At 35.4% G+C, this 25,477-nt stretch overlaps 1 protein-coding gene across 2 annotated transcripts; it reads left to right on the forward strand.

The window, feature by feature from the left end:
* zgc:100829 (uncharacterized protein LOC445149 homolog) lies at positions 1–24,476 on the forward strand. 2 transcript variants are annotated; one of them, XM_051876898.1, is made up of 9 exons: positions 1–124; positions 4,485–4,763; positions 6,168–6,490; positions 11,766–11,913; positions 12,933–13,050; positions 14,276–14,317; positions 14,444–14,485; positions 18,121–18,352; positions 23,187–24,476. In XM_051876898.1, the coding sequence occupies exons 3-9, from the start codon at positions 6,319–6,321 to the stop codon at positions 23,411–23,413; spliced, it is 981 nt and encodes a 326-aa protein (XP_051732858.1). In that variant the 5' UTR covers positions 1–124; positions 4,485–4,763; positions 6,168–6,318; the 3' UTR covers positions 23,414–24,476. The 2 variants fall into 2 exon arrangements, with proteins under 2 accessions (XP_051732858.1, XP_051732857.1); XM_051876897.1 differs by having other exon boundaries at positions 15–124; positions 4,437–4,763.
* Positions 24,477–25,477: the final 1,001 nt, after the last annotated feature.

Below are 25,477 nucleotides of genomic sequence, written 5' to 3' on the forward strand. Positions count from 1 at the left end.
AGGTGATTGGTTTAAAAACCCGGGTCGCAAAACTCAGCTTTCATAACACTTATTTTTCGCGCCCTGCACCTGCTGAGCAAGTGCGACTGAGATGAAAAGGAATGCGAACAGAGTTTTTCCCAAGGTAGGTATTGCATAAACACCATTGATATTTGGTAGGGCTACACAATTTAGCTTAAAAAAAATGAAACTGTTGCCACAATTAAGTGTAAATAAAACTAGACCGTCAAATGTTTCTGTTTATATGGCGCAGTCTCAGATTTGTTTTAAGTTTTACCTCTTTTCGCGGACGCGGTGGCAAGTGGAATCTCTAATTTGGAATTGTTTTAATTTGCTAGATATGGCGACGCTCTATGGCAATTGTAACACCCATGAAATGGACAGCTTCAGCGATGATAATGTATTTATTCGAGAGAGAGTAGAATGCGAAAGTGATTATAATGCGAGCATTTGTCATCTTACGACTTAAATGGTTACTGCGAATGTAGACCATTTTTAATTTCATGGTGAACGTAAAAACTTTGAGAGCTAACTAGAGGCCTAGGAATCTCCAAAAAACATTGCTTAGAAGAACAAGCAACAGGTAAAAGACACAAGAAACGGATGAGACACTAAAAGAGCAAGAAAAGAAATTACATGTCAGATAGTTTATAGCAGTGGCGTTATTAAAGGTGCAGTGTGTAAATTTTAGCGGCATCTAGCGGTGAGGTTGCGAATTGCAATATAGAGAAGCTACGGTGGCCAACACAGGACAAATACGTCGTCGTCTGAGATAGGAAAGTGTAGCTAGTCAATCAAAAGTGCTCTATAGAGCAATTTGTCCCTTTAGGGCTACTGTAGAAATGGCGACTTAACATGTAAGGTGACCCGCGGTGTATGTAGATAGGCTCATTCTAAGGTAATAAAAACATAACGGTTCCGTAAGTTCTTTATACACCACTGAAAACGTAGTTATGTATATTATATTGAAATTCTGTCAACAGATTCTCCTAAAATGTACACATTGCACCTTTAACTATAATGTAATTTAAATAGAGCTCAAATAAAATGTATTTGATGAAACCTTAAACAAAAATGAGAGTAACTGAAATAAAATAAGTTAAAGTAGCCTAATAAAATGACTAAAACTGATATTTAGAGAAAAAAAAAAACTGAATGATTACTAAAACCTAAATTTAAAATGAAATCGAAAAATATAAAATAAATCAAATTTTTAATATTAATAAACATAAAAATAGGCTAATAATAAAATAACACAGAAAACAGTGCGATTTCAAACACTTCTCAGGACATTTGAAGTTCTGTTTGTTTTCATTGTGGTTCTCATTCATTTCAAAGTGTCTAAATGTTTAGCACTAGTCCAAGTGCCTCATATGAGTCAGTAGTGACCTACTTCTGTGTTAGGTGTGGTTCTTTCATCAAGAAGCCAGTTTTGGGTTATCTGTCCTGAGCACAAGCCTTGTCTGTTTTAGTCAAGCCTTTAATCAGTTGCTTCTTCATACTGAGCCTAGCCATAGTCTCTGTTTAGTCTCTTAAGTTTTCATGTAGCTGACACTCAAATTCTGTGTGAACTACTCTAAACAAATGTGAAGAATCTACAACTAGCATATGTGTCATGTTTCTAAACATCTGTACTTAGAAACAGCAAATAATGTCTGTGCTTCAGTCTCAAGTGTCTTAAGGAGCAGATCAACAATGTGAAGAAGTCTGAATTATAGTTTGCACACTGGATGGACTGAACATTTGAATGCACCGCCTGAATGTCTCTTTTAGACAGCTAATAAAGTCCCTTTGACAGTCATTGAGTTTTTCTCATCTGAGAGATGCGCCATCTGTTGGCTGAATATTGTCAATAAATTATAATAAGCTGATTTGGCCAGACGTTTTAATAAACTATTTTCACTTTTGTCATTATTCCAACATTTTCCTTAAAAGATTCAGATTTATAGATCCAATTGTCCCTGTTAATTTGTTTATATTAAAATTAAAATTGATATTATTTATTGATTGTTTTTAAGTCTGATTATTTGTTGATATGTAAACAGCACATATTTGGTATGTTTTTTGGAGCTATTCAATATTCGTTTTATTATTCTAGTAATATGAGTAATTTGCTGCTGAAAATACAGTAATATTTTACTATACAAATGGATTCCACAAGTTTCAGTGAATTCCACTCAGATACCATTTCAAAGGGATGGGTGGTTGACCTTGAAAATAACAGTCCAGCAGTCAAAAACATTAATATCTAAGCTGAATCATAAGTGAGAACATTTCAATGAGAACATTTCAAAGAACATTGTGTAAAATAAATATATATATGTGTGTGTGTATGTGTGTATATATATATATATATATATATATATATGTGTATGTGTATAATATATATATATACACCGATCAGGCATAACATTATGACCACTGACAGGTGAAGTGAATAACACTGGTTATCTCTTCATCACGGCACCTGTTAGTGGGTGGGATATATTAGGCAGCAAGTGAACATTTTGTCCTCAAAGTTGATGTGTTAGAAGCAGGAAAAATGGGCAAGCGTAAGGATTTGAGCGAGTTTGACAAGGGCCAAATTGTGATTGCTAGACGACTGGGTCAAAGCATCTCCAAAACTGCAGCTCTTGTGGGGTGTTCCCGGTCTGCAGTCGTCAGTATCTATCAAAAGAGGTCCAAGGAAGGAACAGTGGTGAACCGGCGACAGGGTCATGGGCGGTCAATGCTCATTGATCCACGTGGGGAGTGAAGGCTGACCCGTGTGGTCCGATCCAACAGATGTAGCTCAAACTTCTCAAGAAGTTAATGCTGGTTCTGATAGAAAGGTGTCAGAATACACAGTGCATCACAGTTTGTTGTGTATGGGGCTGCATAGCTGCAGGCCAGTCAGGGTGCCCATGCTGACCCCTGTCCACCGCCGAAAGCACCATCAGTGAGCACGTGAGCATCAGAACTGGACCACGGAGCAATGGAAGAAGGTGGCCTTTTAGTAGGTGGGATATATTAGGGAGTGAAATAATTTTTTTTTAGGTGTTACTACTACCACAATTTTATTTTTAATATCTTGACATCATAGTCCTTATGAATTGTTCTTGTTTTGAAAGAGCTGTGTATTGATTCTTCAGAATTTCTCCTTCTGTGTTCTACAGAAGTTTAGTACGACATGAGGGTGAGTCAATTATGACAGAATTTCCCTTTTTTTTTTCTTTTTTTTTTTTTTTGGTGAACTATCCTTTTAAATCAACATTGTCCATTCAGAACAGACTGTTCCTCGAAAACCAGTAGATGGCGCTGTTGATTAAACTTGAGGATTGAAACAGTGACGAAGCAGATGCAGCTTGCCTTTTTTTCCCCGAAGAAAATCTTATTTAGGGTACACACTTGGAGATGAAAGACACCCAATAAGAACTGAGAGAGAAGAATGAAATTAAAACCAAGGAAAATTCCTAAATTCCAGAGTGGCTGGATTAATTTCAAATATGACTGGAAGTTTGTGTGACCAAACAAATAATCTATTTTATTATTATTATTATTGTTGTTATTTAAATTAACCGAAGGTATCACTGTGCCCTCTACACCCCACATGAAAAAAATACTATAGTAATTTATACTATAGTGTTTTTGAACCATACTATAGTAAAGTACTTGAATTCATTTGTTGTGGTACTTCTATAGTTGCTGTGGTAATATAACAACTATACTAATATAAACAAATTACTTTACCCAATACTGTACTAAATTTTCTACAACTATAGGGTATATTATGCTACAATACACTAGTTTACTGTAGTAAAAACTAAAGTATACTACAGTATTTATTACATTTTATCAGTTCACTATAGTTAATACTACAGTATGCTGTAGCATTCATTAACAAAGTGTTGTAAATACTATAATATATACAGTATACCACAATTTACTATAGTATGGTTCAAAAGCACTATAGTATTTACTCTAAATTACTATAGTATTTTATCATGTGGGTCAGTTTACAGTAATGAAATCGGTACAGATAACAAACACTCGGGCGCCCTCTGGTGTGTGATTAGAGTAAACATCTGCTGCGTATTTGAAAGTTTAGTGTCGTCGACGATGTCTTGTTCATGAACGATGTTGATGTCTATTTTATATTTTTAAATGAACAAAGTCTTTTAGCTTGTAAATCAGTCTCCTTCCTATATGTTAATTTACAGTAAACAAAGCTTTTTTTAAGGAAATAACTTAAGTGGAAGTTCTGCTGATTTAGAAGTATGTGGAATCACTGGTAAAATTTCAGAGGGGGAAGCGTGTTATTTTTCTGCATAAGTGGTTTCTTATTTTTGGCATTGAAAGGACGCTGAGTAATGGGAAGATGGACTTTTTTTTCTGTGTGTGTAAATTCCTTTGCTCAGGAGTTAAGTTATGTGTCATTTCTCTTCTTCTCCTTTTAGCTGCCCCTCCTCCTCTCTCCCAAAATCTCTCCCGTCTCTGTTAAACAGGATGCTGCTACTTCGTTTGCGGTGCCAACAGCTGAGGTCTGCTTCCTGAGTTTCCCTCCAGCCTAAGAGTTACAGGAACAGAAAGGAAGTGTGTGTTTGTGCGAAGGCAAGGGACAGTGTGTAACGTTCATTTATGAGAGAGAGCAAAAGAAAAGAAAGAGAGAGAGAGAGAGAGAGACCATGGAATGCTGTGATGTCACCAGCTAAGTCACACACAAAGGCAAGAAGCACTCACTCTCCCTCTTACTAAAGTCTGCCGTGGAGCGTCCGCACCCAGCTGTGAGTACATTTTACTTCACACAGGCTTTTTTTCTTCTCTTTCCAACTTCTTTTCCGTTTGCCACCATATTTCTCTACGTTTCTAGACATTAACTGCAGACTATTAAATATGTAGGCTGGAAGACATCAAGTGTTTTGTCTCAGTCACAGTTGCTGTTGTTGTGGCACTTTTTTCCCCTTGTCTATAATGGGATCTCAGACTCTTTGTAGTGGTAGACGTCTGCTGTCTTTCTTAAAGAGGTCATGGCATGCTAGTTCAGTTGTGGCCAAAATAAGACAATGTTAAAATAGAGCAGAAGTATATTGTGAAAGGAAGGGGGAGCTGCTGACAACAGAAGTCAACTTTCGTTCCTGAGGAATCCACCAGTCAGGCCTAAAAAGAGATGGGAAACCATGTGTCTGAGTCCCCCTTACTAAAATACAAATGTATTTTGATGTGTAAAAAAATGTGATATCAGCATTATATTAAAGCTGATTGTTATTTAAAATATTCTTTTTAATAATACTAATATTATTATTTTAAAACTAAGTTGACAGTGTATTTTTATTATGTATATGTAAATACACAAACATGCATGTATATATTTAACAAATTATATTCATGTATAAAATATTTATATATACTGTTTTATTTATATATATATATATATATATATATATATATATATAATATTAATATTACACACACACACACACACACACAAGTAAATATTAGGAGATTTATACATCATCTGAAAGCTGAATAAATAATAATAAATAATTTGTTAGGAGAGGACAATATTTGGACAACTATTTGAAAAGCTGGAATCTGCGGATGCAAAAAATCTAAATATTGAGAAAATCTCTTTCAAAGTTGTCCAAATGAAGTCCCTAGCTATACATATCCACTGACAAAAATAATTTGATTTTTTTTTTTTTTTTTTTTTTTTGAAATTTACAAAATATCTTCATGGAACATGATCTTTACCTAATATCCTAATGATTTTTGGCATAAAAGAAAAATCGATAATTTTGACCGATACAATGTATTGTTGGCTATTGCTACAAATATACCCGTGCTACTTATGACTGGTTTTGTGGTCCAGGGTCGCATATACATGTATGTGTGTATTTATATATACATAATAAAAATACACAGTACACAGACGTATATTATGTGAAGACAAACTTGCATTTTGGATGCGATTAATCATTTGACGGCCCTAATTTTATTTAAATGTTTCCATGCACCCTCTTTCAAAGTAAGGAAAGAAAGAAAGAAAGATCAGAACCTTTATTGGCACACTGTTCTCTTTAACATAACACACAAAAAGTCTAAAACTGCACAGGAAGAGAAAGAACAAACAAACTATTAAAGAGATCACATTGCTTCCAGATGTTGTAATCTGTTATTCCTTGTGACAGCGTGTCCACTTGATGGCTGTTGATCAGTGATGAGAGCGTGTGTGTGGTAAACGGACCGAGCTGGGCTTTATCGTCTTTACCAGAGGCATCCTCATTCTGAAGGACTGTTGCTGAATCTCAGGATCTATTGAGGTGCACCACACACACGGCCATGCTGCAGCAGATCTTGAATGACATGTACATCGACCCGGATGTGCTGGATGCTCTGAACGATGAGCAGAAGAAGACGCTCTTCCTGAAGATGCGTGAAGAACAGGTGCGACGCTGGAAAGAGCGTGAGGAGAAGCTGGAGAGGGAACCACTCAAGCCCAAACCAAAGACAGGTGGGCATTGGGTTTATGTTGCGCCGATTCAATCTAAAATTGATGTGTTATGTGATCCGTGCGTCTTATGGAAGCAAGTTCCCTGAGAACGTTTAATACAATTAATTACATTTACAAATTTGTAATAGAATTAGTTCTCAAAATCATATTGTAGATTTGATTATCTTTAAACAGTGCTACAATGTTTTCTCTGAATATCTACTCCTGGATAAGATTATAAGCACATTTATTAATAACCATAAAAAAAAGAAAAAATAACAACTAGTTATCCTTAATTTCTTAAGTTTAGATTTTTATATTATAGTAATAATGTCAATTTATTAAAATTATAGTAAATATTAGTTGTTATTATTATTATTATTATTATTATTATTATTATTATTATTCAAAAACAAAACTTGACAGCCCTTAATCAGCATGCATTTTTATTAAATGGAAGAAAAATGTTTTGTTCCACAGGAAAAAAAAAAAACATAGTGTGGGTAGTGATTACAACATTTTATAAAACTTTAAAAAAAATACTCAGATAATAGTTTTAGACTTGCCCCTTTCTGACTGGCTATGGCACTTCTGCAAGAGACATACAGTTCACTTATTCGAGGGACAGTCTTCCTGAAGTTAAAGTTCAGCCAAAAATGAAAATTATCCCATATTTACTCACCCTGAAACCATCCTAGGTGCATATGACTATCGTCCTATCGTCTTTCAGACGAACACAATCAGAGATATTCTTAAAAATATCCTTTTCCAAGGTTTATAATGGTAGTGAAGGGTGGGCCACATTTTGAAGCCAAAAAAATGCATCCATCCATCATAAATATAATCCATATTGCTCCAGGGGGACCTTCTGAAGCAAAGCTATGGGTTTTTGTAAGTAAAATATCCATATTTAAAAGTTTATTAACTATTATAACTAGCTTCGGACCAACAGCCATACACATCGATTTGTTGTGGAAGAGTAAACTCTGACCCGGCGCATGATATATTGACGAACGCGGAAGCTCAGAGGATAGAGCAAAACAAAACACCGGTCACGAATTAGTCTAAAATGATAATTTTTAAAGAGAAATGTCAGAGAATTTCAATATAAAAGAGGAGCTTGAGTTTGTTGCCCAGCTCTATTTGTTTAAACTGCGAGAGGTGTCTAAGTTCGCACTACTCCTACATCCTGCGTCTTACATTGCGTCAGAGGTTACTCATTTGGCATAAGTTGACTTGCGCATTGTGTACGGTCATCTGCTAGAAGCTAGTTGAAGTCTGAATTTATGCAAGTTTTAAATATTCCATTTTTGGGTGAACTATCTTATTAAGCAACATGATCATACGGCAATTCATCAGTATCTGTCTAGAATCTAGATCAAGGCATCTTGAGGTTTGAATGTGGGACCTTTGAATTGCTAGTGCAGATCTTTAATCAGTGCGTTTACTGTTCCCACATCTGTTTGCCACAGAAAGCTGAAAACATCATAGCGGGCCAGTCTGCTCTTGCTTTTTATTGCTTGCTTTAAATGACTTAATATGGTCAGAATCTTAATGTGGCACATGACTCAGACAGGACAGAATAGCTGAGCTGATAGAACACGGTTCACCACTTTTCTGCTCTTCATGGGAACACGTCTTGTGATATCCGAATAGGCTTGTAGAGGTGGACGCAGCTGTTTGGACAACAGAAAGTGCTTTGAAACACAAGAGTAAATATGTTTAATTGATGATTCCACTGGGAACATCTATGTCACTGACAGACACAAGACAAGTTTACAATCTTTTGACTGAGCAGAAGTCAATGGAAAATTTGCATGACCAATATCAACAGCTGATATTTGTTAAAGGATATCCTCAGTGTGATCCTGAAACACTGTGAACATCTGCTTAAAAACTATGTACAACATTGGGGTTTTCCCCTCGAATTTCACTGCTTCTTAGGGTCTCAGACGTCACAGATACAAAACTTCCGTGAAGAGGGCAACTGTCTAAAACCGGCTAAGAGGGAGGAGTAAACAGCTGAGATATGAGAGGAATGCATCTGAGAGATAGAGGGTATCTGGAAAACAGCAAAATAGCTAGAGAGCTGTGAAAAAGCAAACAAAAGAATGAAAAATGAAACTTTACATTGCTTAGCTAAAGTAACACCCCAGTTTAAACTGGTTAGACATACAGAGAGCTAATGGAATCTGGCATATCAGCTTTGTTACTGGAAGAGACAGAACTTTCATGTCAACTAAAAAGATCACAGATGACAGATCTTCCTCAACCTGATTAGTCAATGAGGTAAAACTTTAAACATTCATTGTATTGTAATATTTGAAGTGAGGCTTAAAGGGATAGTTCACCCAAAAATGAAAATTCTCATGATTTACTCACCCTCAAGCCATCCTAGGTGTATGTATAACTATCGTCTTTAAGACAAACACAATCTGAGATATTTAAAAATATCCTGGCTCTGTGAACGGGGGGCGTGTTTTGAACGCAAGTTGACTTGCGCAGTATGTGCACGGTTGTCTGGCGGAAGGTAGTTATTTTAGTTTATAAAGTTTTAAATATGTATATTTTTCTTACAAAAAACCCATTGCTTCACTTCATAAGGCCTTTATTAACCCCCTGGAGCCGTATGGATTATATTTATGATGGATGGATACATTTTTTTGGGGCTTCAAAACATGGCACCCGTTCACTACCATTATAAAGCTTGAAAGAGCCAGGATATTTTTAAATATATCTCCGATTATATTCATCTGAAAGAAGAATATACACCTAGGATGGCTTGAGGGTGAGTAAATCATGGGATAATTTTCATTTTTAGGTGAACTATCCCTTTAAGTGTCTAAAAACTTTTTGAGGCCACAGTATAGTCATTTTCTTGGGTTCATACAGATGTTCACCAGTAAATAATGTGCAGAACACTGAAACAATTTAGGTTGACGTGCGTAAGTGCAAGAGGAAGTTGTCTTTGGCCAATAACAAAGCAGTTATTATCAGGTTCCTGAGTTTCAGACCTCAGAGGAGAACAGAGAGTCCTCTATCTCCTTGAGACAACGGCAGCTGTTCTTGCAGGTCAATGGTTTCCCCAAGACATACTGATACAACATCTTGACTGCCGCTGTGCAAACTCTGTCCTATAGACTTGGTTAAAATATCTAAAAGTCATTCAAGTTTCTATCAAACAGTATGCTGTAATAAACAACACAATAAAGAGAGTCTCTGGGGGCATCCTGAACTTTGCATTGTGTGAGCTGGCTACACAAGACAGAGGAAACACTTCTGTTACTGACCCAGTTTTTAGAGCAAGAAAGGAAATTTCAGCCAGGTCAAGTTCCATTCCCTCACACAGAGGACTGCCAACAAAGCAGGAAGTATACAGGAAACATATGCACTCAAAACACACTGAGGAGGAAGAGAAAGGGAGAACGTGGGGAGGAGACACAGATCGTATAGCTGATTATCAATAGTTGTAACCAGGTCATGTTATGATGTTTATGTTTTGCCTTGTTTTTTTTCCTGATAGTTTTATAACATTTTTCATAGTTTTCATACTTTTTACTCTACCATTGAAAAGTCAGTATGATTTTCTTTTCTTTTTCTTTTTGAAAGAAAGCAATTAACATTTTTATTCAGCAACAATGTGTTAATTTGATCAAAAGTGACCGTAAAGACGCTGTAAAAGACTTCGATTTCAAATAAATGCTTACTATTCATCAAATGATCCAGTAAAAAAATATCACTGTTTCCATAAAATATTAAGCAGCATAAATGTTTTCAACATTAATAATAAGAAATGTTTCTTGAGCACCAAATTAGCATATTATAATGATTTCTGAAGGATCATGTGACACTGATGACTGGAGTAATGATGCTGAAAATTCAGCTTTGCCATCACAGGAATAAACTACATTTCAATATATTTTGAAATACAAAATGGTTCTTTTAAGCTGTAATAATATTTCACAATATTACTGTTTTTACTGTATTTATGATCAAATAAATGCATGAAGCTTTAGTGAGCATAAGAGACTTCTTTCAAAAACATTTTTAAAAATCTTACAGACCCCAAACTGAACAATAGTGTATGTTGTAGGAGAGATCAGGGCTAGAGCATCTAACTATAAGGTTTTGAGTAAAAAGGTCTTATTATTTAACTGCCGCATAGACTTGACCTCGAATATAAGATGCTGTTTTGTTGTCATCACCTCCTTTGAGGCCAATGTGGATATAAAAAACATATATATATATATATATATATAATACTACTACCAGTGTTGTTTCACTCGTCCGAATCCAAGACCATATTTTTTTTATGACCAGTCAAGACCAGCTCATTTGAGTCCAAGTCCAAATCCACCTGAAAAATGGTCTTGGACTCAGACTTGAGACTGACTACTACTACTAATATTAATAAAAAAGGACAGCAGTTTGTTGACTGCTATTCAAATTTGGAGAATAAATTACCCTTTTCCTTTAATGCTCTGAATGCCTAAAATGTATTGGTCTCATTTAAAATTTTGTAACTAACATTAGTTTTAACCTGGCCCCAAAGTCAATGAGTCACTGGCAGGAATTGTGAGTCTGCAGTCATCAAAGATAAAAAACATTTATCAGTCACTGAAACTGTTTGGCCAACCTGAGACGTTTGGTAAAACCAAAACTATTGGTTGTTATTTCTACTTTGGTTTGTGCTCATTTGCTCATCATTTCACATGGTCATTTTAGCTCTTACGGCAATTCTAGCCTGTTTGATTTGACGTTTATTTTGTCTTGATTGGGATCACGTGCGTGTCAGTCAGGCTGTTAAACTGGAATCTTGTTGTTTTACCACAAGGCCTGCAAGAAGAACCAGTTCATCATGGGAGGGTTTTCCTTATTTGCTGTCAAACCTTTTTTTTTTTTTTTTTTTTTTTTTTTTCTTTTTTTTTCTCTCTTATAAGTCTTTTGTAACTAACTCTGAATTTAAATTGGTTGCACCATTTGTTCTTTAGGAAAGACTTGGCAAGTAGTTTATATAGAAAAATCATAAAGGAATGTGTTGATTAAAATACGATGTTTAGTAGGTGGATCATTTTATAGATCCAATAAGTAGCCTTAAACTGTTTTTCAATGCTACTTCTTTTATACAAAATTAATCTTATGGTTGAGTGCATTCAGAAAACATAATGCATAAATTATGAAGTATAATAGTACATTTAAATATGTAAATGATAATTATTCAGCTAGGCTTGTTGTTTCAACTAGGCTTAATTGTGCAAACTACTAAGATTCTCTCTGTTTTCTTTCCCTTTGTAAGCTAATAGCAAGAGTGTCAGTTGGCTGCTGGGACGAGATGGAGACGTACAGGTCATTGTCATCGGAGAGATGGATGAACTCAAATCCTCCAAGATCATCTGTTCAGGGTTTGGAGAGAGAAAAACGGCCAGCGTCCTCAACAATTCACAGTATGGACACAACTTCAGCTTAAACACTGACAAAAACACTGGATGTACACCTAGAATAAAAAGAAATTATTTTTAATGCATAAAGGTCCAGGTGAAACTGCCTCAAATATGATTTTTGGACCTCAAGCCCATGGAATTTGAACACATGTAGAGTTTAGTTTGATGGTATATAATGCCGAAACAAAGATCTGCTCAGTTTACATACACCTTGCAGAATCTGAAATATGATTTTAAAAAGGATTTTACTACCCAATAATGCAGTTTGTCTTAAATATAATTCACAATACTGTTCAAAAGTTTGTGGTCAGTAAGATTTTATTTTATTATTTGCAAGAAGTCTCTTATGCTTAACAAGGCTGTGTATATTTGAGCAAAAAATACAGTAAAAACATTGTGAAATATTAATACAATTTTATAAAACTTATTTATGTTAATATATTTTAAAATGTAATTTATGCTTGACACAAAGCTGAATTTTCAGCATAATTACTCCGGTCTTCAGTGTCACATGATCTTTCAGAAATCTTTCTGATATGATGATTTGCTGCTCAAGAAACATTTCTTATTATCATCAATGTTAAAAACCGTTGTTCTGCTTATATTTGTTTCCACAAAAAAATTAAATACAAAGTTCAAAATAAACAGCATTTATTAATAATAGAATCTTTTTCACTTTTGATCAATGTAATGCATCCTTTCCGAATAAATATAATCATTTCTTTCAAAGAAAAAAATGTTACTGACCCCAAACTTTTGAACAGTAGTGTAAATAAATTTATATAATTTATTTTTTTAAGAGGATTTTGTTCCTCTAATTTATTTTTCTAAACAAATGTAAAACAGAATCTGCAAGAAGTCTATAAACATGAGACAAAGGGTTTGTAAACTTATGAGCAAAACTGTGTATGAACTTTTCATAGAAATTCTATCTCAACAGTGTGTTATAATGAAAACTTGTTTGCTTGTGAAGGGCGTTGATTCATTCATTGTGCTTCCACGTGTCTTGTCATGTATTCAAGCAACCACCCCGGCACTTTGAAGAGCAACTTGACAAACCGAACATCAGCAGAACCTGTACGATCAGGACGAGAAAACCTTCCTCCCAAAGCACATTCAGGAGTTCAGCTGAACTTTAAGGTGTGTTCACGTGCGCTTGTTTGTTTACCTCCACACTTGCTCAACTCTTAAATTGGTGCCACTGTGTATTCATATGGCTGTGTGTACAAGTGTGTGTAGGTGACCTCCCTGTTGCCGCCATTAATCTCGGACACAGCCGAGGGGCAGTGAGACGGACTTTCTCCACAGGGAGAGTCATCGTTCAACAGCCAAATAAATCACAACCTCCATCTCTCCCTCTTTTTGTGCCTTCCTTTCCCCTTTCCTCCTTTTTTCATTCCCTTCTCCTCCATTATTCCTTTTCATCCTTTTAAAAAAAAAAAACCTCCCACATGCACCCACCCACCTCTCCATCTCTCAGGCACAACAACGCACTCATTGCTTGGCTCTTTATGGCTCCATCTCTCTGCTCATGTATCGATATGTCCGTCTATGTGTGGCAAGTTGGCATCCATGAGATTTTGAACCAACAGACAGTCCAACTTATGTGTTCTTACCAAGAATAATGCGACAAGTTTCCAACCATGTAAATTTGAACAAGAAATTGCTGTGCTATGTAAATAAAACCTATTTGAATTGATATTTAATGCACCATTATAAAGAGCATGCTTTTGGACCATCTAGAATTCAGAGTGGGCGGAGCCACCCATAACAATACTTTAGAAATCTGTGGATTTTTTTTTAATTTATTTTGGTCACTTGTATGTAGGTTAGGATACAGTCTGAAAATGCAGTGATGTCATCTTTAATTAATTAATGTTTTGTGTGTGTATTATTATATATCATGGTCAGGATCTCAGCCCCAGAAGTGTGTTTGTTTTTTTTGTTTTTTTAAATTGTCTATCCAGATTTTTGAGATCTCGCCTGCCACCTCTTTCCTGGTATACTAAGGTGGGTGGGTGGGGGGTTCGCACTAGGGTTTCCATGGCAACAACGTGCGCAGCGAACACACTCCTGGGAGGAGATGTGCTGGCCAGTATCACCACACTACGATCCTCTACTTGCTAAACACAAACATCTGTCCTTGTACCTCAACACATGTGGTTCACTGTTGCCAGTTAGTGAAGGGCTGCACGATAGTCACAGAAACACCAGCCGAAACCCATCTGAGGGCTTTCAGATTTTGAATAGATTGTGTAGACAGGCTAGTATCATTATTATGTCAACTTCTGAGTTTGCAAAGCTAAAATTACATGTAGAAGTATGGAAGAGTTTTGCTCAGTCTAAAGTCTTCTTGTTTTCACAGGACAACAGTGACAAGGAGTTAAGGACTCTGCCGCCTCCACAGGTGTGTTTTGGTATTGCATCATGTTCAACAATGAGTGAGATGTTTTGTCACATACTTAAAAATGAGTGAAATATATATATATATTTTTTTTTAACATTTTCAAAATGCCTTCTCCTAATCTTGTAGATGCCAGTAAATGAAGAAAAGCCATCAGCACCTTTAGATAATGTAAGTACCATGTGTCATATATGTTTAGTATAGTAGTATGTATTAGTTTAAGTTTAGTAGAGTTGGTTTTAAAGACACACATATATATATATATATATATATATATATATATATATATATATATATAAATAAATAAAATAAATAAATAAATAAATAAATAAATACACACACACACACACATATATACATATTATATATATATGTGTGTGTGTGTGTGTATATTTGAGCAGCTCTTTTAAAAACATTAAAAATCTTACCGATACTTTTGAACGGTAGTGTACATAGTTACTTTCAATATTTATCAGTTTTTGTAAATACTGTTATACTTTTTTTTTTTTTTTTTTTTTTTTTTTAGTTAGGGGTTTTTATGATTTTCTTTGTGCCATGGAAAATTGACACTAACCTTAAATATCATCAATTGTTTTCATACACACCAAAGATAAAATATTTTGCTTTTTATGACATGTGTAAATCATCTCTACTGAAGTGTTGAAATAATTTTTGCAAGCAAAACTCTGATTATTAAATAAAATAAATCATTGCTGCGGTAATGAGTTTGTGTCGATAAGGACAAAATGTTAATGACACATGTTAATAATGTAACTTAATTGCAGATATCTTTAAGTATCATTCTGACTAGTCAAATTATAATTATGACTCGTCGAAATACAATCTAAAATACACACACACCCCATACTTCCTTCTTTTCTCTTGGATTGAAGCAGGTATAAAAGTTTTGGTACAGGAAATTGACACAGTTCACAATTATGAGTCATTTTTCATAATCACAAGCTCATTGGCCTGATGTGATATGCTATATGATCACAGAGATCTCATTTACACCAGAGGCTGCTGGAAAGTCCCAGGATCTAAAGGCCACTGTTCATTGATACTGCTGCCATTTAACACAGAGAGAATCAGCAGATTGGGATGATTTTTCTGCCTGCTTTCTCGAAAAAGAAAAAATGTAGGGCATGACTTGATTAAAGATTGAGGGCATATGAATTAAAAAAAAAAAAAAAAAAATGTGCACAAATAAATAATTTATAATAATACTGCAATATTCCGTAAAAATTAGTTTAAAATATTTATTGCACCATTATGCACTAATAGTAAGAAATTATAATTATACCTTTATTTACTTTTTTTTTTTTTTTTTTTTTTATTGAATAAATTTTTCTATTAATTTCGTTTTGCTGATAATATAATTTGTGATGTTAAAAAATCCTGATAATATCGTAAATAAAAATGGGTCAGTGTATATATACACTGACACGGACACATTCTAATTTTGTCATGTCACCCGCTTGCAGTGTAAACATGGTGTCGGTGCAAAGGAATGTCCTCCCCAGACTGTCTGTGGTCTCTTCAGGCACACTGCCCTGGGTAGAGGGGGGCTGGAGGTCAGAGCAGCTGTCCTTGTGCTCTCATCTTGAGATCCTTTTACCCTCAGCTGTCGTTCTCTGCCACTTCGATCACACCTGTTTCAGGCTCTTGACCCTTCCACCCCCCAACAGCTGAACATGACATACGCTTAGACGAGTGTGCAAGCTTGAATCTAAAACTACTTTTGTCCAAGTTTCATGTCCTGTAATTAATATTCATGAGCAACCTGATCATTAGTGTCCCTTCAATTTTTTTTTATTTTTTTTTTATATCATTCCTACACAAAGAGGAGTAAAACTCATTAAAATATAAAACATATGCAAGCCTGTAATCGATTAAGATTTTTAAAAAGTATTATATAATGTGAGGTATATATTTTAGGTCATTTGAAATTCAGACGGAGAGGGAACGCTGAAGGAGATAATGGAGTATTGCTCTCAGTATGTGTCCTGTGTGTCAGAGAGCATGAGGACAGGCAGTGTGTGTGTGTGCTCTGCAGGAGGACCTGAGAGAGCCCAGGGGCTGATTTGGGTCCCTGAGTTCTTCAAGAGCAGATGGTTGATAAAGTTGATCAGGGAATTAAAGCGGGCGAGACGGCACGCCTGTCAGTCACAGATGGATGGGATTGTGGGACTGTCCCTTAGGGTTTGGGCAGGGACCTCTCTTTCCCTCTTTTTTTTTTTTTCCCATTTTCCTCTCTCTTTTCACCACAGATTTATTCTTCAATATCCACAAACCCCTGGGCAGGGCAAGTCCTAACACATCACATGTTTCTTGTTCCGTCGTATGCGTGTGTAAACACTAAACACGGTCTGTGCTTGTTACTGTCCAGGCCTGCAATATCTGCTGTCTTTGACCACTCCACAGCTATTTTGTTTTATTTGATGGTTTTATTTTATATTTTATTTTATTTCACTTTAGGCAATTTTATTTTATATTATAATCTATTTTATTTTTTTTATTGTACTATTTTAGTTTAGTTTTTTTAGTTTATTTTATATATATATATATATATATATATATATATATATATATATATATATAATTTTTTTTTTTTTTTTTTTTTTTTTTTTTAGGTAATTTTTGGGCTATTTACTTTTTAATTTGAGATTTTTATTTTATTTTATTTTATTTTTCCCTAAAGGTAAGAAATGTCAAATGAACAGCCTGAATCTTTACATTATATTAATGTCAAGAGATCTCATTTATACTAGAGGTGTACAGTAGCCTTAATTAAATTAAATTAATTAAAATTAGATATGTTTGTTTTATTTAGAGTAAGAGTAAGCCTAAAATAGCCTAAAATAAAATTAAATTAAATATTTTGTTTTATTTAATGGTTTTATTTTATTTTTTATTACTTTTTCACTTCAGGCTATTTTATTTTATTTTATTTTATTTTATTTTATTTTATTTTATTTTATTTTATTTTATTTTATTTTATTTTATTTTATTTTATTTTATTTTATTTTATTTTATTTTATTTTATTTTATTTTATTTTATTTTATTTTATTTTATTTTATTTTATTTTATTTTATTTTATTTTATTTTATTTTATTTTATTTTATTTTATTTTATTTTATTGCCTAAAGATAAGAAATGTCAAATGAACAGCCTGAAGCCATCTTTACATTTATATTAAGGGCAAGAGATCTCATTTATACCAGAGGTGTACAATAGCCTACAATTAGATTAAATTAAACAAATGTTTGAGTTTTACCAAATACCATTTGTTTGGTGTTGTCTTAAAGTTGTTAATGTTATGTTATTGTTCAGAGCTTCATATTCCATAGCTCGGGAGAGTTGTGAGAAACTCATTGGTTTATCTGCTTTGTCTTGGATATTCCGCCTAAAATTCCTTTGGAGAAATATGAGACAAATGAGATGCTTGTTGACCTAATGTGAATACCATAGACCAGGTCATTTGATGAGAGAAACTGAAATCCCTGCTCACAGTTTGTGACAACTCTTTTCGGAAACTTTAAAGGCGACATGTGAAATTGCTGTTTCTCAGGAGAAAAATCTGAGAAGCGCAAGACTTTAGATAAAGTTTCCATTTGCTCGATTTAATCTCATAGCAGTCAACAAGAAATTATCAAGATATTAACAAGATCTAATTTGTGTTTTGTTCTCCCTTTCCCCTATTGAATGTTTTGGACAAAAACATAGTGCTCCATTTAAAACTGTAGCTGGATCCTCAGTCCAACTTGCGCTACTTTTATAAATGGTTTATTTGTTTCTGTTGCAGGTATCCCATCAGCCTCAGGAGTCCAGAGAGGAGGCTGAGTCAGGACACTCGGAGGATGACTCAGCACTCTTGTCCTCAATTTGCTATCGGGCCCACACGAGATCTTGCCTCCTGACACCCTCGGCTCTCAGCAGACCTGCGTATACAGATACAGAGGACAAGACGACCAATCAGCTACCTGACACCTCCAGACTCCATCCCCAAGACACCCCCAAACCACAGATCAACAGAGGTGAGAGTCTGGTGTTTATGTATCCTTCCAGTCTCCCATATGTTTTTGTGTGTGAATTATTTTCATTTATATTTCTTGAGAGAAAGAATGTATAATTCATTAGTCAGGGGAAATTTATGCTGATCTATCTTGTGCTAATCTGAACATAAACATGGTATATTTAACACTTGTATCGCACTTATGTATCATTGTATTGCTGGTTTTCCCTGACAGATTCAGTGAGATATTTCATTTAATGTTAATTTTCAAAAAGTTACAGAGGGTTAAAGGGATAGTTCACCCAAAAACGAAAATTGTCATTATTTACTCACCCTCATGTCGTTCCAAACATGCATGAATTTCTTTCTTTTGCTAAACACAAATGATATTGTGAAGAATATAACCAAACAGTTGATGGGCCCCATTGACTTCCATAGTATGGAAAAATAGAGGTCAGTGGGGCCCATCAACTGTTTGGTTACCCATTTTCTTCAGCAGAAGAAAGAAATTCATACAGGTTTGGAACAACTTGAGGGCGAGTAAATGATGACAATTTTCATTTTTGGGTGAACTATCCCTTTAAATGTGGCAAAAACTCTTTTTAAACGTTTTTGTATTTTGGTGATTCCCAAAAGAACCTCTCAAGAAAATTTCAAGGTCATATTTCACCTCAAAATAAATAAAAATAAATAAATAAAATAAATGAATTTTATTTTGCTGGGAAAAAACAGCTTATTGTAGGACCATTAAGATCTTTACATTGATTGTTTTCATGACAATTAAGCATATTTTTCTCCTCAATAGTCATTACAATAATGCAAAAAAAAATTCATATTCTCATTAAATAGACTAAAATTTTCTCATAAATTTTCTCATAATTTTCTATTCTCATAAAATAAACTAGAATATAAAAAAATATATATAGAGAGAGAGAGAATACATGGCCTTTTAAATATGTTTTTAATTAAAAACAACTCCTTGTCTAACAGTGTTGTTTTACTGTAATGCAGTCTTCATTTCCTTACAGAACAGGGAATGAGAATTATCATTGAAAATAAGGATGCATTACAGTAATGAGTACGGGAGGGAATTTGTTCTTAATTGTAAACCATTTATTTTCATACTACTAATTTTTTTTTTTTAATGCAAAATATCCTTTTTTATTATTATTATTATTATTATTATTATTATTATTATATAGACATTTCTTTTCAGCCATCTCAAGATTCATCCATTTGCTTTTGCATAAGAACATTTCTCTGAATAGACATGTTACTGGAGTCTTTATGATCTGGCATGGCTGTCTTTGTAACAGTAGAAATAGAGCAGCTGAAAGGCAGAAACAAGTGTCTCTGAAATCTAGTGTCTGATTTTTCTTTGGCTTCTCATTCGCTCTTCTGGTTCATCCCAAAAATAATATCCTGATAATCTCCTTGGTTTTTTTTTAATGAGCATTTGTTCTGAACGCTTTCCTGGTGGTGTGAACCACCTCAACAGATGTTATGACTCACTCAAAAAGCTCAACTTACGCCATCCAGTGTGTATTACTAGGAATTACACGCAGTTCACTTCTGCGGTTTCTGTTGACGCCCCCTGCTGGGCATATAAGTGAAATGCAGCGTATAATCTCCCCTAAAGCTCTCACTGCCCCTACAATTACCTAGGCCAGGTAAGGTAAACGAGCACATTTTGATCTAGAATGTAACTTAAGATCATCCACACTACATATTCTTCTGTTTTGTTTCTTGTAAAAATAAAAATCTCTAGGATATGCGTTTGTGTTCAACTATGCGGGCATGTTTAATTTGTGTGAGTGTTTAACTTTGTAGTGGGCTTGAGAGCGCGTAAGTCACGGGAATGTGTGTGAGTAGCGTTTTCATCCTGGCATGTGCGTGAAAGCAACAGCTTCCCACAGCTGCTCGTTCCGTCTCTGCATGCACGCACACGTGTGTGTGTGTGTGTGTGTGTGTGTGCGTGTCCCTTCTCTTCACCTTCAGAGGGAAGGACACACATTCCAGCGCTGCTTCCCGACTCTGGCCCTGGGCGACGCTCGGCCGGAGCTGATAAGTGACAGGGCCCCCAGCCTCCGCTCCGCTCAACCCCCCTCCCCACCTCCCCCTGGCAGCCGTGACCCCCCCGCGGCCTGGCTCAGCGCACAGACGTGCTGCTCCGGAATTCTGCCCTCTGCCCCACTTCTAACTCTCCCCCCCCCCCATTCACAGAGGTGGGGGCATTTAAAGAGATAGCGTGCTTTTAAGCGGAGCTGGGCTGTCAGTGTGGCTCATCTGTTCTGTCTGCATATGGTGACTGTGAAATTGAAAACATCCCTGCTTTCAGAGACACGCACAGCAGTTATTGATGGGGCAAACGGAGAGCAGTTTTGCTGTTCGGTTCATTGCAATCAGGTGCTTACAGGCTTTGTCACAAGTGATCGCGTGGTGAGGCCAGCGGGGGCAGTTTTGGCCAGTCTGGACTGAGAGTTTGGTTTCAGCTTTTTAGGAGGGGTGATAGCTCTGTGAAAGGGTCTCAGGTTCAGAGGGGTTATGGGAGGATGGAAAACGGCAAACGGCGGCGAGCGATGAGAGAGAGAGAGAGGCGTAGTCGTTACGCTGGTGTCAGCTAACAGCGGGGAGCCTGTGTGTGTGTGTGTGTGTGTGTGTGTGTGTGTGTGTGTGTGTGTGTGTGAACGAGACAGTCACGGACATGCACTCAAACACACATGTGTGTGTTTGTAGGACACAGAACGGACTACTAGTGGGGCGTGGAAAATGCGGTGGAACAAACAGCTTTAGATCACGAGTGTGACTCTGAGAGTGTGTATGTGTAAGAGTGCCGTGCACACATGTGTGTCCGCCTCAGTCGCTGGAGCCTATCCAGGGTTTCCGTGGCGACCACACAACACAGTGAGACAATCAGTGGCAGGCCCACGCAGTGCGGCGAGAGGACATTAACACAGGAACCACAGGTCAGGGGCCACGGGGAAGGAGGGAGGGAGAGGGACAGGGAGGGTAGGCAGAAAGAGGAAGACAGGGCAGAACTTGAGAAGCAAGTGACTTAGTAAGTGAATCTCATGAAACTGGGTCATATTTTACCCCAAATAAAAAAAAATAATTAAATTTTGCATTTTAAACTTTTATTTATGTATGTTTTCATTTTATTTATTTATTTATATATATATATATATATATATATATATATATATAATTATACACACGTGTGTGTGTGTGCACATGCTTTTTTGAAGATATTGTTTGCATTAGTATTAATAATATACTTTTATATTTTTACTTTTTATGGAATAGTAATTTAATAATATATTGTGTGTGTGTGTGTATATATGTATATGTGTGTGTATATGTGTGTGTGTGTATATATATATATATATATATATATATATATATATATATATATATATATATATATATATATATATATATAAAATAATAATAAATTAATAAATATTTATATATATATATGCTTTTTTGAAGATTTTGTTTGCATTATTAGTATTAATAATATACTTTTATATTTTTACTTTTAATAGTTAAATAGTAATTTAATAATAAATTTAATAATATATTTAATTATATTATATATAATAATAATTACATAATTATAAATATAATTACATAATATAAAATTAATAAATTATATATCTATATATAAAAAATGTTTTTTGAAGATTGAAGATATTGTTTGCATTATTAGTATTATTAATAATATACTTTTATATTTTTACTTTTAATAGTTAAATAGAAATGTAATAATATACTGTTTTATTTATATATACATTATTACATTACATTATTAATAAGACATTATTTTCCAGATGAATAAGCAGGTTGACCCAAAATTATTACTGATATCCAAAAAAAAAAAATATTCTGATTACTGTAAAGAAATATGTATGATTTCAAACAGTCAAGTTTTTATAAGTATTAGTTGTACTGCCTTTATTATAATTACATTTTTACCTTTAACATTATTTATTTAACTTTTTTTTTTTCTTTTTTTTTTTTTTTTTTGTCAAAAGCAAGTTTTCATGAGATCTACCCAAATAATACATGGTTAAAAAGAGAAAGATAAGAAAACAGCAAAAAAAAACCAAGGTCTTAAAATTAGACCAATTCAGTTTCTCTTGGTCTGCGTTAAAGCTGATGTTTTGTGATTCAATACTGGGACATTTCCACTGACACAGCCACATGTGGGTTTGTGTCTTTGACCAGGGTGTGTGAGTGTCTGTTTTTAGGAGAAAGTTTGTGAGGGGGTAAAATGTGTGTCATAGTGTGTAAAGGAGAAGGGGTATATGTGTTTGTGAGAGCGAGCGAAAGAGAGCGAACGCACTCACACATCTGTGTCCCCTGGGGACGTGGCTAAAAATAAGCAGCTCCTCAAGCCTTCTGGTGTCTGAGCAGCGTCTGTCTGCTCTCCGCCGCCATCCCTGCGGCCCTCCTCTCCTCATCTTCCATCCCTCCATCTCTCAATTACACACACACACACACACACACACACACACACACACACACAGTACAACCGCACACATACGCACACTCTTACGCACCCATAACCGTGTACACAAACGCACACACACACACCAACTACACCCAGCTGCGTCCCTGCTCTACTTCCTGCGCCGACGACCTCCGGTCTGGCAGTCTGCAGCCCAGGAAAAAAGAGCCAGAGACACTGAAAAGAGGCTGAAAAAGGGCAGAAGAGAAGAAGTGAAAAACTGAGTGAGGGAAAGGGTAAAAGAGAGATGTGGTGTGGGAGAGGACAAATGTTAGAAGTTGTCACCTACAAAAACAGACCTTGAAGGTCAAAAGTCCTTGTCTCATCACTCTTACTCCATTTACAGGTGATTTCCGAGTGGTTGCCGCCTCTAAACGGGCATTATCTGTGGATGTGGGGTCTGAGGTAGCTGAGGAGAACTGTTTGGGACGAGGACGGGTTGCTCAGCTCATGAAAACTTTCAGTGTGTCCAGTGAGTCTCCGCCCTCCCAAATGCCACCCCGTGCCAACAAACCTCCAATCCCGGAAAAGCCTAACCACTTGAGACTCCGCCCCTCACCCTCTCTCAGGTAATCAACAAGGGACCAACCCCCGTGCCGCAATCAGGACACCTAGCCAGGGGTCTTTGTCATTGGCTACATTGAAGGGTGCGGGTGCTTAGCCTCTCTCAGGAATTTGAATATTTTAGTTACCAAATTAATGCAAGGTCATGCTTTTTTTTTTTCAATATTGATGTTTTTGTTTATTTTAATTTTTTACGTGGCATGAGTGATTTGTATGAATTTTCAGCAGGAATGAAACACCAGTCATATCGCTTGAACATTCAGCAATAATGTTGACCTGGCTGTAATACTAAACTGCATATTTACAAGTGCCTTTTTGTTTTAAAGGGTCACATGAAATCTTGATTAACAGTAGAAGATTGAGTTAACTCCAAAAAAACAAAACAAATCATGCTAAACCAAAGTTAGTCATTCCATCTGTTATATACTTAACATTTTGTATGAAGGCTGTCATGTTTTAGTGAGGAAAAAGTCAGATGTCTGTATAAGTGGTCAAATGATATCAGTTTTTTTTTTTTTTTTTTGGTATCAGAGGGCAGGGTGGCTAATATAATGTCCATATTTACTGTAAATTACAATTTAATTATAGCAATTGGGAGGCACAGAAAGTTTCTGAATTGAAATAAATACGCATTTTACACAATATTTACTCAATTCACTAAAAATACTATAAAATTCACTGACAAAGCTACATTTTGGAACTGACACTATGCGAAACAGTGCCAAATATTGGCTAATTAATCAGCCTGGCTGATATATTGGTCTATCAGTACTCTGTTGCTTGTTTCTTATGTTTTAGTTGTTGTTTTTGTTTTATCCTAGCCAGACCTTTATTTGGAGGTTGATGGTCTTATAATTAAATTTTCCGTCTTTGGTAATCAGGTCAGTAGGGCAGCGGTCACCTTCATGTAAACTGTTTTTTCGCAGTCACATTTGCTTGCACTTAATTCTGGGTTTTTTTACATGTGATCTGGAAGAGTTTATATAATTACTCTGTGTAAGGCTTGAATGTCCTGTCCACACATTCAGGATAAGTGTGGGATATTGCCTCTGTAATAAAATGATCAAACCCCCTTCTGCTTCTGGTTACAATTTTATCCTCAGTGGCTTGACAGGATTCAGGCTGTGTTTATGTTCAACATGTGCTTATGACAAGCATTTACTGGAGTCATCTGAGGTCAAGTCATGTAGCCAAGAACATTTCATATCCTTTTCAATGCACATGAGAATATATAATTGTTTTTGTGCAATGAATTGTGCATCATTCATGAAAGAGTTGACTGCTTACAAATCATATATTGTAGATTGTAAATATTGCACACTTTTTAGCTGCTTTTGATTGTCTGGTTGTAGAGTGAGCTCTTCTCTTGGATGCCCTCTGCTTGCTGATCACAAAAAAACAGTGAGAGAAATAAGGAAGGCTGATAAGCCCAATAAAATGGTTTATAGCAAATTAATTGTAAGAGAGTCATAACAGCGTTTGCATTACACAAGGTGTTCTTGTTTAATATTGTAAGATTTGTTTTTAATGTAACACCTTAATATGAGATTTGTGTTGTTTAAGATGCACCCTTTTTTACTTTTTAATGCATAATTAGTTGTTCAGAACATTTATGAGCTAGTAGCAATAACATCAGGCGCACAGGAATTCTGAAAACTGCATAGTGTTATAAATAAGCTTGGCTCATATATATAATTGGGTGACATTGTTTGCTGTAAGACCTAACAACAGTGATTTAGAATAGAGGCAAGTACTACTGCTTACTATCTGAGCTTTCATTCAGTCCTTTGCCATTGTAACTGGCTGCCAAGTGCCTCTGCTTGGTCTTGGTTTTTGTTTTAAGTAGTGCTGTCAACTGATTAAAAAAATAATAATTGTGATTAAAAACATTGGAGTTTTTAATATTTTTATATTGTAATAATTTCACAGTTACTCTCCAAATTAATGTAGAAACAACTTAAAGACAGTATATTTTAAATATTTGTTTAATGGGTCTTTTTTATAAATGAAGGCCAGTACTGATACTGGTACTGATGTCTCTATGAAATTGATTTTTTTTTTTTTTTTTTTTTT

This window comes from Ctenopharyngodon idella, chromosome 21 (assembly GCF_019924925.1).
Source record: "Ctenopharyngodon idella isolate HZGC_01 chromosome 21, HZGC01, whole genome shotgun sequence".
Classification (NCBI taxonomy): Eukaryota; Metazoa; Chordata; class Actinopteri; order Cypriniformes; family Xenocyprididae; genus Ctenopharyngodon; species Ctenopharyngodon idella.

Coding starts and splice junctions, on each gene's coding strand:
- zgc:100829 (XM_051876898.1), top strand. CDS start 6,319: ATGCTGCAGCAGATCTTGAATGACATGTACATCGACCCGGATGTGCTG. Junction 11,914..12,932: donor AGCGTCCTCAACAATTCACA/GTATGGACACAA, acceptor CATGTATTCAAG/CAACCACCCCGGCACTTTGA. Junction 14,486..18,120: donor CATCAGCACCTTTAGATAAT/GTAAGTACCATG, acceptor TTTCTGTTGCAG/GTATCCCATCAGCCTCAGGA.